The 19,233-nt window shown below is 44.1% G+C and overlaps 1 protein-coding gene and 1 long non-coding RNA gene across 5 annotated transcripts in view; one reads left to right on the forward strand and one right to left on the reverse strand.

Moving 5' to 3' along the window:
• The window catches only part of CA5B (carbonic anhydrase 5B), a 34,829-nt gene extending 20,660 nt beyond the window's left edge, over positions 1 to 14,169 (reverse strand). The window contains exons 1-2 of one of the 3 annotated variants that reach the window (XM_046673611.1): positions 14,067 to 14,169; positions 6,867 to 7,061 (exon numbers count right to left, since the gene is read on the reverse strand). In XM_046673611.1, the coding sequence (XP_046529567.1) occupies positions 6,867 to 7,008 (142 nt within the window). In that variant the 5' untranslated portion in view covers positions 7,009 to 7,061; positions 14,067 to 14,169. Of the gene's footprint in view, positions 1 to 6,866; positions 7,062 to 7,232; positions 7,314 to 8,027; positions 8,158 to 14,066 lie in introns of those variants that run through there. The other 2 variants (XM_046673612.1, XM_046673613.1) reach the window with 2 other exon arrangements.
• A 901-nt stretch (positions 14,170 to 15,070) lies between these two features.
• Positions 15,071 to 16,951, forward strand: LOC124245840 (uncharacterized). 2 transcript variants are annotated; one of them, XR_006890352.1, is made up of 3 exons: positions 15,071 to 15,306; positions 15,739 to 15,884; positions 16,891 to 16,951. It is a non-coding gene; the product is annotated as an uncharacterized LOC124245840 (long non-coding RNA). The 2 variants fall into 2 exon arrangements; XR_006890353.1 differs by having other exon boundaries at positions 16,887 to 16,947.
• The last annotated feature ends 2,282 nt before the right edge of the window (positions 16,952 to 19,233 follow it).

Genomic DNA, 19,233 nt, shown 5'->3' on the forward strand with positions numbered 1-19,233 from the left:
CTGGAATTTGCTTGCTCTTTGAGAGATATTTGCATTTGTGAAGGAAGGGGGGATGACCTTGTAGGGACCTGAAATTGGCCACCCCAAGATATGTCTCTTTGGGATCAGGATTATTTGAGGCTGATTGCTTTTGATAAACTGGGACAGGGAAGGAGGCTCTGAGGAATGGAACTTGCCCTTTGTTAGGACACATTTACATTTGTAAGGTAAATCTCTATCTGTAAAAGGTGCCTCCCTCTCTGTACCAGGAAGAAGAAGAGAGATGACCTTGTCTCTAGAAACTCTTAATGGGGAAGGCAAGAACTTAAGTTGGTTACTGTCTGGCAATCTCATGTAACTGATTTAGGGTGGTGGCTTCTGACCTTTACTTAATCCGATTTGATTCTTGTCTAAAAGTCATGGGATCACCCAATGACCAGACCCCACCTGCACTGACACCATTTTAACTTTTTTTCATGTTCTTTCCTTTGTCTTGTAAAGAGATGACTCACATACCCATGCCTTATAAAATTAGCCCTAACCCTCAACTCAGGGCAGCAGCAGCGGCTCCTCCTGCCCGTGGGCCCTGTCCCCACGCAGCAGCCTGACTGCCCATGGGTCCTGTCCCCATGCTATTCCACACTATTCTCTAAATAAAAGAGCACTACTGCCAGATCTTGAGAGTCCAAGAAATCTTTCTTTCGACTCCTCGGCTCACTGACCCCGCATCAGTAGGAGAGAAAGGACTTTATTACAGCTTGCTGGCAAGAGGGAAGATGGCTGACTCATGTCCAAAAGAAGCATCTCACAGAACAAAGCCTACAGGCCAGTTATATACAGGGCCAGTCTCCAGGTGGGGGAGATGGCTGGTCTCAGGGTGGGGCAGACATCTGGTCCCAGTTCCTGATAGTCCCTTGTTTTACTGGATATGCATCAGAGAATGGAGCAGCTGCCCTATACCCTGATCTTTCAGTTGTCACTGATTATGGTTATCAGCAGAGGCTCTCTGCCTGGGATTATCACATTCCTACACTCCTAAGGAACTCAAAAGAACAAAAGTTACCATCTTAAAGCAGCTGGGAGGGGCCAGAAAATCTACAGAGCTTGTCTGGGATAGTTACTCAGAGGTCATTTAAAATCACAATATGGGTTTTTTCCTACAAAATGGCTTCCCTTATGTCAACCTTGTGTTGAGCCGATATCAGTGGTGGCTTGGACCAACTCAGGGAGTCACTCAGTTTTCCTGGGTCTCTCCCATGTGTATATGAGGTATACATGTTAACAGACTTATGTTTTTCTCTTGTTAATCTTTTATTACAGATGTCTCAGCCTAGGACTCAGAAGGATAGAGGGAAAATTATTTCTCCTCCTCTACACATCTATACTTAATTATCTGCTTCTCCACTGCTCTGCAATCCAGAACTGAGCTGGCTTGTGGACTGAATGAAGATAAAGAGCATTGATGAAAAGGTTTCGTTCTCCTTCTTGCTTTATTTCCTAGGACCTCATTGATCACCACATTATATTTTCTTTAAAAATCTTTCAGGTTTCTCTCTTCCTTGCCTTGCTCATGACCACCAACCTAGTTTAGACCTTTACACTCCAGACTTCACACGATGCCTCTCGGTTGTTTTTCCTTCTTCCTCACTTCTCTCTACTCCGTCTTCCCAAATTCTGGTCTTGATGATGAGGATCAAGGCTGCTCCTGCCCCAAGGAGAGAAGTCCAAGGTGTCCTGCCCTACATACCGATGATCTATATCATCCTCCGGGAAGCACAGGACATCCTGACCTGATCGACCTGATTTCCATCCAAAGTTATAGGACCACCCATTAACCAGACCCCACCTGCACTGATACCATTTTAACAGTTTTTTTCATGATCTTTCCTTTGTCTTGTAAAGAAATAACTCACACACCTATGCCTTATAAATTTAGCTCTAACCCTCAACACATTGCAGCTCTTCACTGCTCATGGGTTCTGTCTCCATGCTGCAGCTCTTCACTACCCATGGGTCCTGTCTCCATGCTATTCTCTGAATAAGAGAGAACTACTGGCAGACCTTGAGAGTCCAAGAAGTCTTTCGACTCCTCGACTCACCAAGCTTGCATCAGTGACATTTTCTCCAACCACTCTTATCTTTCCTTCTTCTGAACTCACACTGCAGTCACTCTCACACCATTTAGCATCCAACCATTACTCATGTCCTGTGTATTTGCTTTATCTGCTCAAAGGATCTGTGTCACTCCAAGCCCTTAGGGCCTGTACTATTTCTACAGCCCCAAGGCTGAACTCAGTACCAGGCACAAAGGAAGCACTTAATGCCTGTTTTACTGAGAGAGAAAACCAAACAAGTCATACTGAAGCCAGGTACCTAAGGGTTACTGTAGATACTGAAGCAATTTGCTGTTTTCCTGTTTAACTTGAGAGGTGACTCAGGGGTCTCGAGGAGTTGTGAGCTTGTTTTCCAGAGCATTTGTGAGCTGTGTTGCAGAAGAAAGAGAATGCCTTGGGGGAGGTTGCAATCACCTGGTGGCTGGCCTCTACAGCCACTGAAGCCCAGAAGTCAGATTGCCCAGGGGCTTATCGGGAGTGACCCTTTGTTTTCCCAGAGCTCCTCCTGCCAAGCCCCATAGCTCCATAAAACCCCCCTGCTTTCTGTTCTTGGGGAGGTGGATTTGAGCGAACCCAAGCTCCCACCTACTCATTTTGGCCAATTTGAATAAGTCTTTCTCCATCTCCAAGCACTATGTCTCAGTGTTTCGTTTGCTGTGCATTGGGCACACAAACTTGAGATTAGGAGGTTCGGTATCAATACCAAGGCTCTCTCCCCTTACCTCACACCCATCTTCTCTCCGACCAGGCAAGCAGGTTTACGCCAGAACATCTCCTGCATTCACATGATCGCATCTGCCTGCTCCTTTCATTTCATAAAATCCTACCAGGCTCTCAAGGTCAGTTGACGCCCCTTCTCCAACAACCCCACATTACATTAAGCATCCCTTCATCTGCTGTTACTCCTCGGCAACCACTCTGTACCCGCACTGTCTAATGTGGTAGCCACTCACCCCATGTTGCCAGTGAAATGTGCTATAAATGTAAAACACCTAGGAACTTTGAAGACTTGGCACAAAACAAAGAATGGAAAATATTTCACATATTCATTTCATTTTAAAGTGATAATATTCTGGATATATTGGGTTAAATAAAATAGATTAGTAAAATTAATTTCACCTATAACTTTTTCACATATATTTGCTATATTAGTAGAAATAATTTCACAAATCAACTAAATTTATTTATTCTTCCTCCCCCCCAAGTTGTACTGAGGTATAATTGACATACTATTTGTTCTCTTTTAAATGTGGTTATTAGATAATATAGAATTGCCTATATGGCTCGTATTTGTGGCTCACATTACTTATCTCCTGGACATGGTTGCTCTATACCCTCATGAGCTTTTTCTCCCCTGCCTTGCCCTGTACCGTCCTTTTTCCTGAGATGCGCTGTTCCCTCATCTAACTGAAGACCATCCTGGTAGGCCTAGGGCTTAGCGCAGTGACAGGATACCCAGGGACCCTCCATATGACGTTGCTGAGGATGATCACAGAATCACAAATTGTCTTCTCAGAGCATCAGGGCTGTAAAAGGAGCCCAGATAAGCACAGCATACACATGCAGCTTCCTGGTGGTCAGTTCAGGGCTATTTGTCACTTCCTTATACCTGCAGATTCCCCTGAGGCCCTTAATACAATTCCAGCGGGCTCTTGATCTTCCCAATGTTTCTCAAGGTTATTTGGATGTTAATGAAAGACTCAATCTGGGGCATCCTGAGTCTAGATTATTTAGGAATGAGCAGAGTTTTTCGTGAAGAAACAGCAAAAGAAGCCTCTCGATACTATTGTTCTTCAAAATTAACTGGAGGAATGACAGAAGAACTTTATAACACAGCTCAGTTATAATATAGATCAGCACTGTCAAATAGAACTTTCTCTGATGATGGAAAGGACTAATATGGTAAGTGCTCAGCACTTCTGGCCATAAAATTTTAATGAATTTAAATTTACAGGTAGGGGCCGGCCCTGTGGCCTAGTGGTTCAGTTGGCACACTCTGCTGCGGCAGCCCAGGGTTTTGCAGGTTCGGATCCTGGGCGTGGACCTAGCATGGCTCGTCAAGCCACGCTGAGGCGGCATCCCACATGCCACAACTAGAAGGACCCACAACTGAAATATACAACTATGTACCGGGAGGCTTTGGGGAGAAGAAGGAAAAATAAAATCTTTAAAAAAATAAATAATAAATTTACAGGTAAATACTTATTAGGGCTAGTAGTTAGCTACATTTTACACAATGCCATTCTATTCCAAGTTATCCTAAAAAGAAATGTTTCTCTTCTTTCTAAAAGTAGAGAGATCATGAATATTAAGAATTACTGGAATAATAACAAATAAATATGTACCACTTCCATTCTAGATGATATTCTTTATATTTCATTAAATTAAGAATTAACATTATTAAATTAATTTTCTTATGATCTAAGATCTCATGCTTAATTTTTTAAAAAGACTTTATTTATTTATAGTACAGAGATTTCCCATATACACACTGTGCCCCCACACACATAGCCTCCCCTGTCATCAACATCCCCCATCAGAGTGGGACATTGGTTACAATTGTGGAATCTACACTGACACATCGTAATCACCTGGAGTCCATAGTTTACATGAGGATTCACTCTTGGTATTGTAATTCTATGGGTTTGGACAAACGTATAACGACATGCATCCATTGTAGGGGAGCAGAATTTATCACTCTAAAATATGTGCCTTTGGCATAAGGATTATTTTAGGCTGGTTATTTTTAAGAAACAGCAGACATAGGAGAAACTCTGAAAACCAAATAGAAGTTACCCTTTGTAAAAGACATGTGAGGGAGGCACTGAGCCTATGATGGCGATAAAGACGATGATGTTAACAATCATAGTAGCAGAAGTAGCTGCCAACACTGAGTCCTCACTGTGTGGCAGGTGCTAGCTAAGGCCTATAGACGTTATCTTTTCTCTCTCTCAATCTTGGGTCATTCTTGGTCACAAGTGTACACTGGGCCTTCTGCTGGGGTACTGAGCTTCCAGAAACAAAGAATGTTGTCAGACTTCTCAGATGAGCCTCTGGGATTTAGGAACAGGATATGCTCAGTGGCCCAGGGTACAGCGACCATGATATTCTCCTCAGTGAAAACAGGGAGGGGCAGGGAAATTGCCAAAAACAAAATCAAATTATGACTGGCACTTGTTTTTCTTAGCAACTTACAAACAAGAACATCTGATGTGGAAAATTAATCAAGGGAAGCCCCCACATCCCCAAGCCACCACTGCTTTTTGTTTTTGTTAACACTAAAAGGAGCAAATTATCCAAAAGACAAGCATATTGGATTTGAGACCTTTAACTTTCAACTTCCTGTTAAAAAAAAGTAAAACTTTAGTCACTAGCTAAATATGACTATTTTTTTCCACTTTAAGCCTTAGACCGCAAAGTGCCAGCATCGAAAATGAGCCAGTCCAAGTAGGATGTGGGCCTGCTGGTAGGAAGCCACACCCAGCAACCAGAAATTTATTATGACTCTGGCCAGTTCATTTCAATGAGTCAATGTTAGAGGAAACAAAGTAAACTTACAATAAAAATATATTTATGGAGCAGCTTCAAGTCCTTGGATTTAGCTAGATTAGTATTACTAATTTACAAGCATTCCTTTCTTAACTATTTGTTTAATTATGTGCATATGGGGTCAAAAGAGAGCAAACCCAAAGAGAAAAAGTGCAGAAACCTTGACCTAGAAGGAAGCCAACATTTGAACACATTGTGTCAGTTCCCTTAAAATAATTGAAAAGATGAAAAAATTCCTCTTTACTGCTATACTTACCCATTTCATCTCTCCACAAACTCAGACTCATCTCTCCACAAATACACACATTATCTACTTATCATCTCAATGGTTCTTAACCAGGGGCAATTTTGTCCCCCAGAGCCCATTTGGTAATGTCTGCGGACATTTTGGTTATTATAGCTGTGGGGGGTACTACTGGCATCTAGTGGGTAGAGGCCAGGGATGCTGCTAAACATCCTACAGCGCACACTACAGTCCCCTGACAACACAGAATGACCCACGCCCCAGTCAGCAGTGTCTCGGTGGAGAATCCTTGCACATGGACATGGACGGTAACTTGTATTTCAGGAGAGGAAGGAGATCGAGAGGTTCCAGGGAAGACCGTCTGCTGCCTCACTTGTTCTTCTGCGTTTACAGCAGAGCACACACGTGGCAAAGTGGTCAGCTAGAAGTAACTGCAATTTGTAACTAGGGATGAAATATTCCAGAGCATGAAGCTATGGAGCTTGCAAACATTAATATGCAACTTCCAGAACGTTAAGATTCAAAGAAATAATTCTCAGTTTCTGGATCAACATTAGTAAGGAGACTATTGCTAACAACAAACAGTAAAGAGCAGGTCCCAAAGTATTTGAAACCGGGACATCTCCCTTGTCTTCCTTCTGCATGACATCATTCTAACATATTAAAATTGGTCAAGAAAAGATCTTTCTAAACCTTATTGTGGTAATCATTTTGCAATACGTGTGTGTTTCAAATCATCACATGGCACACCTTAGACTTACACAATGTTAAATGTCAATTACATCTCAATAAAGCTAGGAAAAAAAGAACTTTCCACATTTTAGAAGACAAATAGAGAAACAAGTAGCTATTTTCAGTTTTTATGGCATATAATCCCACTCTGGAATGCCACTGACATAGTACCCGCAAACACTTAACACACACGTGATTCTTAGGAAACAACCAGCCTTTCGCTGTCTTTAAGGCAGTGGTGTACTCACAGGCTCGGTTCCGGGTTCTGTAAGTGCAGGTGTAGAGGCTGCAGGGCCTCACTGGCATGGACCTCGGGATCTGGAATCTTCTCCACGGTGACTTGCATGGAGAGGCTTGAAGAACGGCCCTCAGACGATTCATTAACTCCATCTTTAGCTTGAAATCTTGATCAGTTCCCAAATAACTTGCAGGAATCTAATAACCTAGAGGCAGGAGGACAGAGGAGGAAAAGCTGTAAACAACAGAGATTGACAGCATGTGGAAACTTCTAAGTAGGACAACATTCAGAATTCAGACTATTAGTACACTGGGGGTCGGCGGGGAGGACCCAAATGAGAGTCAGTAGTTTATCCAGTCTTGTTCCTCAAACTTACTGGTCTCCCCAGGACCTCAGACTGATCTGCTTCCCTCGTATGCACTTCATGCTCCTGCCTGCACACCAGCCATGTGCCCTTTAGTTCTTCCAAATTCCGAGGAAGCTCCCTCCAGCTGGTGCATGTACTCCTCCTTCCCCCAAACCACTCTTCCTCCATCTGTGCCTAGTTAATTCCTACCCTCTCCTCAGGTGATCCACTCCAGCGTCACTCCCTCAAAGCCTGCCCTGACCCTAGCGCCCTCTTCTCCTTGGTCACCGTGCTTATCTCAGTTGAATTAAATACCTGATCAGGGATGTACTTTACAACTCCATCTCCCCAGCATCTAAGCCCCATGGTGGTAGGGACTGTGTCTGTCTGTCATAGCTGCATCTCTTAGGGACACAATGCCTGGGACATGATGGCTGCTCAGTGAGGATTAGTGGAATGACCTGAGTGGTGAAGATGTTGATCCTAATTTCAAGAACCCAGAACTGTGAAGTGACTGCCAGCATGTTCTCAGACAGTATTAAGTGTTTTTCCTTTTCCTAGATGCCACCATCACCCATTTGTAATTTTGAAACACTTTTAAATGCTTGTCATTTAAGAGGAGGGTCTCATACCCTACCTATAATATCTGAAGGATCCCCAAAGTCCTTCCTGCCTAATCTGAAAGAGGAACCTACTCCAATATGAACCTAGCCTAGTCTCACAGGGATGAGAATTCTGCCAGCAAACACTTTCAACATTCACTGTCATTTCCTTTGCTCTAGGCACCGTGCTGGGATGCAAAGATGTACAAGGCATGAACTCTACCTTCCCGGTGTTGCAATTTCTCCTCTTTGGAGCCTCTTGAAATGCACATCATATGGGAAGGGAAACACAGACCAATCCAGCTCTCAGCAGGCGTTAGTGCCTCCTCACTTTCTACCTTCAGCCTACTGGAGGCCTCCCAACAGTTTGGCAATGCCGGGGCGGGGAGGGGGGGGGAAGACAGGTGACAAAAGGCACAAAAAGAGACATTGAGAGAACACTAAGGCACAGGTCACTTACTGACATCAATATTATTCATTCACACCATCTTTCCAAGAAGAATGTTAGATACAAAAAAGCACATGATGATCCCCAGTGATGCTGAGCAAGGAGGTATGCACTCTGATTTCATCCTCCCCTTGCTTCATGTCTTTCACTATTAGTTGGCTCTGAACTAGCTCTTTTTCCCCGTACCACTGCCCTTGACCCTGCTAGATCTGAGCTAGAGGGGAGAAGGCTACACCCAAGGGGAAGGAGAGAAAAATCACACCCGATGTGTGTCCAGTGAAAGCAGGAAGCAGAATTACTTCCTATTACTACCCTGAGAGGAACAAGCGCAGGCTCCAGGTAGAACTCTATAACTGCCTAACAACAAGCTATGTCACAGACAAGTATTGTAAAATGAAGGGTGGCAAACAGCCAGCTTTTCAGCCTGGTGCCACGCACTCTGTCGTACGCATCACTTGGCCATTGAACACACTGAACTCAAGAGGCAGAGATGCACCGTCACATTAGAGAGGACTGGCAGGAAGTTCACGAATCCCACGGAGACTCCTCACCTGCAGGCCTAGCTCTCCACCTGCTGTCTTCAGGTCAGTGTATTAATTTGAAACAAAGTACCATCATCTGGCTGGCTTAAGGAACAGAGATTTATCGTCTCACAGTTCTGAAGGCTAGAAGTCTCATCTCAAGGTGTCGGCAGGGTTGGTTCCTTCTGAGAATTGTGAGGGAACTATCTGTTCCCAGCCTCTCTACTCAGGATGGTTAATTTTATGTGTCAGTCTAGCTAAGCAGATGTCCAGGGGACACAGTGGAAGGTGGAGCTGGATGGGGATTTGAGATTAATTCGGGGAATATGAATGTCCAAGAAACTGGATGACTTTCTGATGTTATTTCACGCATATAGGATGAAGCACTGATGGCTTCTGATGACTGTCAGCACAGCACAGGCTGGATGGGAGTGGGCAGAGTGGAGCCAGGAACGTCAGTGACGAGGTGAGTCCTTCAACCATCCTTCATTCACTCCATCACTCTTTCGCCCTTTCATTCATCAAGACATCAACGAAACATCTATTAAATGCAAGAAACTGTTCTAGGCTCATCAGGGGACTAAAACAAAATCCCTATCCTTGTAGAGCTTACATTCTAGTAGGAGGAAACAGACAATAAACAGCAAGTGTATAAATGAGTAAATTATGGAGAAAATTAGAATAGGTTCAGTGAAAAGTAGAGCAGGGTAAGGTGAATTTGGAATGTTGCACCTTAAAAAGCTTCTCAGGGCAGGCCTCAGAGTAGGGGAAATTGAAGGGAAGACTTGAAGGAGATGAGGGAATTAGTCACGCGGCTATCTAGAGGAAGGGCATACATACAAAAACATAAATATATAATGTGCAAATATATATAAAAATATAAACTAGTGCAAAGACCCTGAGGTAGGAGCTTATCTGGCACATACAAGGGACAGTAGAGAGGCCAATATGGGCAGGAGTGGAGTGAACCAGGAGGAGGGTAGTAGGACATGAGGGCAAGAGATAATGGATGCCGATCAAGTAGACTTCTAGGCCACCGTAAAGGTTCTTTCTTTAACTCAAGGTTTCCATTGTTGACATTTTTGACCAGATAACTCTGGTGTAGAGGACTGGTCTTTGCATCGTAGGATGTTTAGCAGCATCCCTGGTCTCTACCCACTTGATGCCAGTGACACCCTCCCTCCAACTGTGACAACCAAAACGTCTCCAGACATTGCAGATGTCCCTTGGAGAAGGGGGGGTCACCTCTGATTGCAAACCATTGCTCTAAGTGAAATGAGGACACAACGGAGTTTGTGTGCAGCAGGACAGAATCTGATTTGCAGTTTTAAAAGATCATTCAGGGCGCCCTCCTAGAAACTGACTGGGATGGGAGGCAGGAAAGAAGCAGAGAGATCATTCAGGATAGTCCTGGCGCTGGAACTAAGGATGTCACAGTGGACGTGGTGAGAAGTGATTGGGTGTTACCTATATCTTGGAGATACACCCCATAAGACGTGAAAGGAAGGAGTCAAGGATGACTGGAAGATTCTTGGGCTAAGCAACTGGAAGGATGCAGTTGCCATGAACTGAGGTGAGGATGACAGTGTGTGGAAAGGTTTTGGGCGGGAAATCAGTAGCTCAGATTTGGGCATGTGGAATTTAAAATGAAACTCCAATAATCCAAGTGAGAGACTATGAAGCACTGGACTAGACAGTGACAAAAGAGATGTACAAGGTACTTTGTATTCAAGAGATCACCATTTTGGTAAAAAACAGAGGGTTTGGCACTCAACTGGAAGACAGAAAAGGACAGGAGATGAGGAAGGCCTTGTGATTTTACAGCTGGAGTGGTGCTGGTGGTAGGACGAGGACGGATCCCTGAACAGAGAGGCAGAACCTGGTGCGAGGAGCAGGTGGGAAGGGGAAGATGGCACTCTTACTGCTAACCACCTTGGATTTGAGGCGCCAAGAGAGCAGGCGAGGGGAGAAGTCTAGGAGAGAGTCGGCAGTGCAGCTCTGGTGCTCAGGAGAGGTCATGAGGCTAGAGACAGAAGGAAAATCTCCTCTCCCCAGGAGTAACGGGCGTATAGAGGGGGGCTGACAAAAGAGAGTGATTAAGGAGGCCAAGAGATGGTGAAGGAACAGTCAAAGGCAATCAAGGACGGAACCGAGCATGGAAGGTCGGGCGAGCAGGCTTCCCGGAAAATCCAAATGAACAGAAACTCAAGTTAGCTAATGCTAGGCTACAACACCTGTAACAATACAGAAGGTTGTTTATGTCCAGGCATATGCTTCAGGAAGAAAGATGCTTATCAGAAAAGCGTTTATGAATTTGCACCTAGACTATAAACTGCAAAATTTAGCATTAAATAGGGGCTGGCCCCGTGGCCGAGTGGTTAAGTTCGCGCGCTCCGCTGCAGGCGGCCCAGTGTTTCGTTAGTTCGAATCCTGGGCGCGGACATGGCACTGCTCATCAGACCACGCTGAGGCGGCGTCCCACATGCCACAACTAGAAGAACCCACAACGAAGAATACACAACTATGTACCGGGGGGCTTTGGGGAGAAAAAGGAAAAAATAAAATCTTTAAAAAAAAAAAAAAAAAAAAATTCTATCTTTAAAAAAAAAAAAAAATTTAGCATTAAATACATACTAATAGCCATTATGAAATAGGCTCCAGGTGAGTTCTGGAATGTATAAACGTAGAGTGTATTTTCTCAGTAAGTTATATTTTGTAGTACAGGCACAGGAAAAATAGGTAACACTGAACGAAATTATAAATGTTTTATATTATTATTAACCATTGTCTATGAGCAAGAAATAGTTCACTAGAAGTTTTAGACCAAAAATACTTCTCTTTCTCAAAAGCACATATTCAAAATAAAAGGATTCTAAATACATAAAACAATGTTCATGTTGACAAACACATTCAATAATTACAAGTCAGCTGTGGCCTCAGGGCTTTAAGAACAAAATTATACACCAAGATATAAAAATATGGACACTTGAGAGAACAGGTGTATACTATTTAAGGCCAGCACTGCTGCCTAAAGCCAATGATGGTTGTTAAAATAATTTATCAAGAGGTGATTATTTACCCACCTTACCCAGTGATCTCATAAACCCCAAGCTTGTGAAACCACAAATAGTGATTAATCCTCAAACACAGCACACAACAATGAACTACTAGCACACATTGCTGGATTTCACAATCTGTCTGCCCTTAAGTCTGTCCATAAAGTTGGGACCATAGGCAGGATGGGTCCCAGGGAAGGTAAACTTTGTGTGCTATATGCTCTTGCTATCACTGATTATTTATGTATGTCCTTGGGTTTTACTTAAACGTACCTTATCTGCTGTTTTGCAGATTTACAAATGTGTGAAAAGAGAAAAGATTCTAAAAGCCCTTTAAAATAATTCATAAACCATGTATTTATTGAATGCCTCGGCTAGAACTCTGCCTGATCAAGCTATTTATACATATGCAAAACACACACCAAAAAAAATTACTTACTAAAGGTTACAATTGCATTTTAAAAAACTCCTTGATTCTTACCAGATCGACCCTTCATTTTCTCACCTCCTGATTTAGAAAGGAAGTCAGCCTTTTGCAATTCTCTGAAATTTAAATTCGAGGGTATGTTTCTATGTCTTGATTGAGAAAGTTCAGCTTCCTCCTCTCACACACTTCTTCCCTGAGAGCATGATCCCAATCTGGGGTTGCCAAAGGTTTCAAAATACATTACTTAACCTGGTTTGTGTGCTGCAATTAACTGCCCTATAGCAGCCAATGAAATGAAATGCATTTCTCTCTTTTCATCAGATTTCCCCAATGTCATATTTAATCAAAGATCACTCAACTTTTATTGTGTTCCAACCATGAGTGGTGGCAGCCTTTTGCCTGACTCCAGAGACAAGAGGGCAGGTGTGTACAAGCACAGGAATGGTGCCCTTGCTGCTTTCGCCCTTTAGGTGAATTTTAGTCCTGGTACTGAGTTTACAATTTCTGAGTAAAGGAAGAAAGCTCTAGAAAGCTGAAAGGTTTCATTTCCAAAATACTCAAGAACAGTGCAGCTCTTTACCAGGGCCCAGAAGGGAGGGCTTAACTTTTTGGTTCACTGTAGATTCCAACGGAGGCTGAGAACAGTGACTGCTCTGAGGTATGTGCAGGGATACTTATGGTAGGGTATGGGGCAGATTCTCTCACCAGAGAGTTCTGACTTCTCTCCATATGCCAGCAAGAGTTTTTTTTTTTTTTTTGGTGAGGAGGATTAGCCTTGAGCTAACATCTGTGCCAATCTTCCTCCACTTTATATGTGGGTAACCATCACAGCACAGCTGACAGTAGTGTAGGTTCGTGTCAGGGATCCGAACTGCCAACCACGCCACCAAAGCGGACCGTGCCAAATTTAGTCACTATGCCATGGGGCGGCCCCCAAGACTTTTAAATAGCAGAGTGGAGACGACCAGACTGTCAGTAAAGGAAAAAGGGCAAGGAGAAATGTGTGGTTTTCAGTAGCTGACAGAGAATAAATTCTACCCAAATTAAGGTATACACATCTTGGTTATCTCCCCATGTTTTTCAAACTTTCTCAACAAAGATAAACGAGGTAAAACTATACTGATAATATAATAATATAACATAACAATATATATTGTAGTATATAAGTAAACAAAAATATTATATAATTATAACAATAATTATAATAAACGAATTTCCAGCAGCCTCAGAGCAGTAGCTCTTAACTCATGCCACAAAGAATCATAGCCACCAACAACGTTTGTATTTTGTAGGTTCTTCCCCTCCAGCTCTGGGGCACAAAAGAAAAAGGATAAAAAAAAAGAACTGAGGAGTAGAGAAGGCTCAGAATTGCCCACAAGGGACAGCTATGCTGTTGCTGTTGACCCCCTGCCCTGGGATTGGCTGTGAACCTGCCCATAACCCTCGGCATAGGCAGGGGGAAGATCAACAATGCAGTTCTGAGTAAGTCTCAGCTTGCGGCGTCTCAGTGTCTGGAACTACAACCATTTCACTTCCCCAAGTCTCTGGGACAGCTGTTCTACCTTTAAATAGAATTCTAAGCGGAGTGTAGCTATCTGGTGATCCTCATAGTGGAGGAACAAGATTAGAGTGGGGAAAGAGCGATGCCTTGCCTCCTCTCGCCCATTCCCCAGAAAAACCCCGCCGGGACTGTGGGCCTCCTCGCGCGGCCCTATCGCAGCGCGTAGCCATGAGGGGCAGAAGATCCCTGTCCTCTCTGGTAGGCTATGACCCCCTGCTGACCACGTTCCACACAGCAGCGATCCCTTACCAGAACGTTTCCCTGAGCGCGAACCCCTCCGCTCGCTACCGGGAGAGGCTCATGCGCGCGGCCATCTTGGCTACGCCCCCTTGCGCCTCGCCACGCCCCTCACGCCGGGAGACGTCATTTCGCTTCATACGTCACGCCAGCGTCCACCCGGCCCACGTCCCCGACAAGGCCTTAAGTCCCGCCCTGGCCACGCTCCTCGCCTCGGAGCGGCAAGTTGCTGTCCACTCAGCCAGGGCCTGGGTTCCCCCCCTGCTCGCTGCCCTGGCTATATCTCTGCTGCCGTCCCTCCGTGCCTTCAGGCGCGCTCAGGGGCCTGCGCGCTAGCTTGGCCCCGCCCCTGCTCTCCGCCTAGGCCCACCCTTCAGAGCTGGACCATCTTTGTCAGGCCCCTGAGAACGGCAAGGCCACGCCCCCACGTTGACGGTACGTCCCTGCGCTCCGCCCACACGACAGCCTTTCTTCCTGTTTCGTCATGAGCATCCCGCATGCCATTCCATGACCCGGCGTCTCCGTCGGTGGCCCCGCCCCGGCCCTGCGTCCTTTCACATCCCTGTTAACCACGCCGGTCACGCTCATTCTGTTGACCCCACGTCCCTCCCTGAGCCCATTTCCCTACTTTCCACTCTAGTAATTCCTCTGCTGCCCTCTGCCTGATCTCACCCCTCCCACAATCTCGACCAGTTTTGTCATGCCCTGACGAGCCGCCACGCCACGCCCTTCACGCAACAACTAAGTCCCACGTCTTCAGGTCATGCCCCTCCCAACAGTGCCGTCGCCGGCGTGGTTTCCCACGGTGTCCAGGCCCCGCCCCTCAGGCGCGGGTCACAATTCTTCTTCTTGCGCTCCCCGCCCTTCCGTCTTGGCCAATCCCGGCGCTCTGCCCTTGCCACGCGGCACGACTATGCGTTATACATTGGCCAGGCTTGTCCCGCGCATGCGCATTTCCCCGCGTTCGGTCCTGGCCACTCCCTGAGTTCCCAGGCTGTTCGGTTTCACTTCTACTCTGGCTGGGTGCACGGCGCTTTATCTCCCCCTGCTGGTGGAGCCTAGTCCTGGGAAGCCACGGAGGAATGGGAGGGGCCCACAAGTTTCTGAAGAAAACCGTCCAGGTCTCAGAGCTAGACTTCAGCGGCATTTGTAGAGTGAAACGGGCCTGCGGATACCTGATCCCGGTCTAAAAATTGACTTTCTTCATATTTCTCCCAGCTCCAAACCCCACAACTCCATGAGCAGAAGCCGGGTAGGAAACATAACCGGGGACCGACTGGGACTGTGTTCCTACCAGCCCCCGAGCAGATCTTAAGTGCTAGGCGGATGCATGGCGTTAGCACACTCCTCTGCTTCCTGATGTCTCCTCCCGATGACTTTCCCTAGGCACCTAGTGCCCTCTTGCTGTCTTGGGCCTGTGGAGGCAACACCACACTTAGACCCTCATAGGGGAGGAACAGGGTTCGACGTCTGTTGGCGGTGGGGTGGGAGGGGACCTGGGCCCCGGGCCTGCTTTAAGATTAATCTTTATTCCCTCCATTTACAATTCTGAGTCCACAAGAAAAAAGTGAAAAGGTTATTACCAGGTTTTTTTTCTATCCATAAATCTCTAAACGGGCACACCTTGGAGAAGGGCATTTTCCATTAGCCATTCAGTCATTCATTCTTTAAATCTTGTTTATAGAGTGCTATGTTCCAACGACAAGTAAGACAAACCTCAAGGAGCTTACAGCCTGAAGTTTCCCACCTTAGGTTTGGATGAGACGAAAACTGATGAGAAAGTAAGGAAGGTGTAGTAAGGAGGTTGGCTAATAGGTGCAAAAGGACTTGGTAAGTGCTGGTCTCTCTCTCTTTTTTTTAAATTCAAGTATAATTGACATATATTAGTTTCAGGTGTACAAAATAATGACTCAATATGTGTATATATTGCGAAACGATCACCACAATGAGTCTAGTTAACATCCATCACCACACATATAATTTTTTTTCTTGTGATGAGAACGTTTAAGATCTACTCTTTTAGCAGCTTTCAAATATGCAGTATGGTATTATTAACTATAGTCACCATTCTGTATATTACATCCTCCTGACTTATTTATATTATAACTGGAAATTTATGCCTTTTGACCACCTTCACACATTTCGCCCACCCCCCACACCCTGCCTCTGGCAACCACCAGTCTCTTCTCTGTATCTATGAGTTTGGTTTTTATTTTTGTTTGTTTTTTAGATTCCACATATAAGTGAGATCATCCAGTATTTTGTCTCTCTCTGACTTATTTCACTCAGCATAATGCCCTCCAGGTCCATTTGTTTGTTTGTTTTTGAGAAGCACAGTTTTTCTTGATTTTTAGTCTGAAGGGAAATCCTGATTCCTCATCATGATGATACTGTGAACTAAACAGGAAAGTGTCATAAGGAGTTTCATACAGATCCCCTCGATGTAAACTGTTGCCGCAATTAGAAAGCACGGTGCGTTAAATCAGTGCAATGAACCGCCCAAACTTTCTTGTTCGTTCAAGATCACAGAGCTTCAATGGTATGGCTTTATTCAGGGCAGCATTTAGATCATCATTCCCTATGACGGCAAGTAAGTTTCAACTCACATGTCAACTGAATAACTGCCTTGGGAAGTTTTGTGGCTGAGTTCATGCTCAGGAGAGAGAAGTTCTGTAATAGATTAACAGTGTCTGTTGTGGGTGAAGGATGGATGAAAGGCTGCAAGCAACCATCTATCTGGCATCTCTGATTTATAGTAATAGAGGTCTTGCATGCATATCTTTTAGGTGGTCCTCAAAAACAACATTTCTTTCTTTCTTTTTTATTTTTGAGGAAGATAAGCCCTGAGCTAACATCTGCTGCCATTCCTCCTCTTTCTGCTGAAGAAGACCGGCCATGAGCTAACATCTGTGCCCATCTTCCTCTACTTTATATGTGGGACGCCTACCACAGCATGGCTTGCCAAGTCCACACCCGGGATCTGAACCGGTGAACCCTGGGCCTCCGAGGCAGAATGTGCGCACTTAACTGCTGCGTCACCGGGCCGGCACCCAAAACAACATTTCTTAGTATAAAGCTTTTAGTGATTTTCAGACAGTAGAAGGGTCAAGGTCACTGTCGCTGGCCAAAATTTAAGAGCAGAAACTGACTTGTTGATTAATTCGTATGCTTTGTATATCAACCAGAACGAGGGCTGTTTAGGATTCTGTTATGAAAATGAGAGCATCTAACCTAAAAGGTACATGGCCCAATGGCCCCGCCACCTCTTTATAGATGTTGGCAAAGGAAGTACCTATAGGCAAGGCTAGATGTGACTGAGTGACACCAACTGGCAGCCAAACAGAAGATTAAGGATGAGAAACACTACTCTCTAGAGCATGGCTGCAATAATTTTAGCCTAGAAAAAAATCATGACTTGCCAAAACTATGAGAAAACTCTTAATATAACACCCAAGCAACAGTGCAAAGAGTTAAACGTGTAGGAAGAAATGTCAGTAAAGTCTTGCTTTTACTACATGGGACTCCTTATGATGTATTGGTCTTCATGCGCAGGATGAGACACGCAGGCACACATGCATTCCATTTAAGAAGCTGTCCTTTCAATTCCTATCTCAGAAATGTAAAGTTGGCAGAATTACACTCACTCAGTTTATCTGAATTAATCTTTATTTCTAAACAGTAGAGATTAACTTTCTCTGAACTAGTAAAATGTTACCCTGTGGAAAAAAAGACAAAGTTCATAATGGTTATGGCTGTTGATTAGCCTGCAAAATTTGATGAGTCTTCCAAATATCGTAGCTTCACATTTTTTTTCTCACCTTAAAAAGGGCTTAAAGTATGGGAGTGGAGACAAAAATATTCCAAAGCCCAGAGTTCTTTGTTTACCAAAGATACTAGAATTTGTTTTTCTCTGGCTAGGAATGTAAAAATAAAAATTGCAGTGTACCTCATGATACTTCATTTCCACAGTCTCAAGCTTCTTAGAATGCCAATTTTGGATTCAAATAAGTCAATTTAATTTTATTAAATTATCAAATATTCATGGCCCATGAGAAATGCAAAATTGATCCAAATATTGTCTTTGCTCTCCAGGAACTTAAAATTTGTAAGACACAGAAGCAAATCATGTTGGTGATAGATGTGTGTACAAATGTGAACAAAATGCCGTGTGAATACAGGAGAAGGAGAGAATAAAAAATTAGTAGATTGGACAAGTCTACAACAAATAATAAAAATCTATAATAAAAACAAAAGAAAAAGGTTTCTCAAAGGAGGTGATAATTGAGATGGACCTGTAACAATGGCTAAGATGTTTAAAGGTGAGGAATGAAAACTCACAGTATTCAAGTTAAGGAAATAGCATGAGAACACAAAGGATAGAGGTAGGACATGGCCCACTGCAGGACTAGCTGGTGGAATGGCTCAGAGGAAGATGGGAAGGGTCATCAGTGTAGATGCACCTGAAAAACCAAGTTGGGTTCAGATCTTAGAGGCCAAAGAGTTTGTATTCTCTGACATAGGCCCTGGGGTGCTGATGAAGATTTCAATGTGAATGACTTCAATGTAAAAGACAAGAAGAAGGACAATGGAAGGTAGGAAGAGCATTCAATGACAGTGAGTTTTAGATGTGTCTGTACTTACTAACCATGGGCTCTTGGACTGGAAGCCCATATGTGCTTCAGGGCTCCAGCAACCAGGCAGTTATTCTTTCTCATTAGCCATCTTAATAAAAAAAATGAGTTTATTTTAATAATAATTTCAGAATATGGAAGAAATAATGTTAAAATCTTATAGGATTTTATAGGATGCTTGATTTTACACACACAAACATATTTGGTTCCCTTTTATCTCCTGTTCTTCCTTGTGTGAGTTATTCCCATTAAGCCAAACAGAAGGAGAGAAAAGGTACCAGATAAAGGCCTAAATAATGTTTCTAAAGTTTGTAGGATGTTCAGCAGTGTCCTGGGCCTCTACCCACTAGATGCCAGTAGCACCCCTCCTCCATTTGGAGACAACCAAAAATGTCTCCAGACATTGCCAAAATGTCTTTTTGAGGAAAAAATCCAACCCTCCCTCTCCCAGTGGAGAACCACTGAGTTAAAATATAATATTTTTCATGACAGACAAAAATAATTTATCTCTCCATGCGTCTTAGTACTGACAATTTAAGGAGAATAAC

This window comes from Equus quagga, chromosome 10, assembly GCF_021613505.1.
Source record: "Equus quagga isolate Etosha38 chromosome 10, UCLA_HA_Equagga_1.0, whole genome shotgun sequence".
Classification (NCBI taxonomy): domain Eukaryota; kingdom Metazoa; phylum Chordata; class Mammalia; order Perissodactyla; family Equidae; genus Equus; species Equus quagga.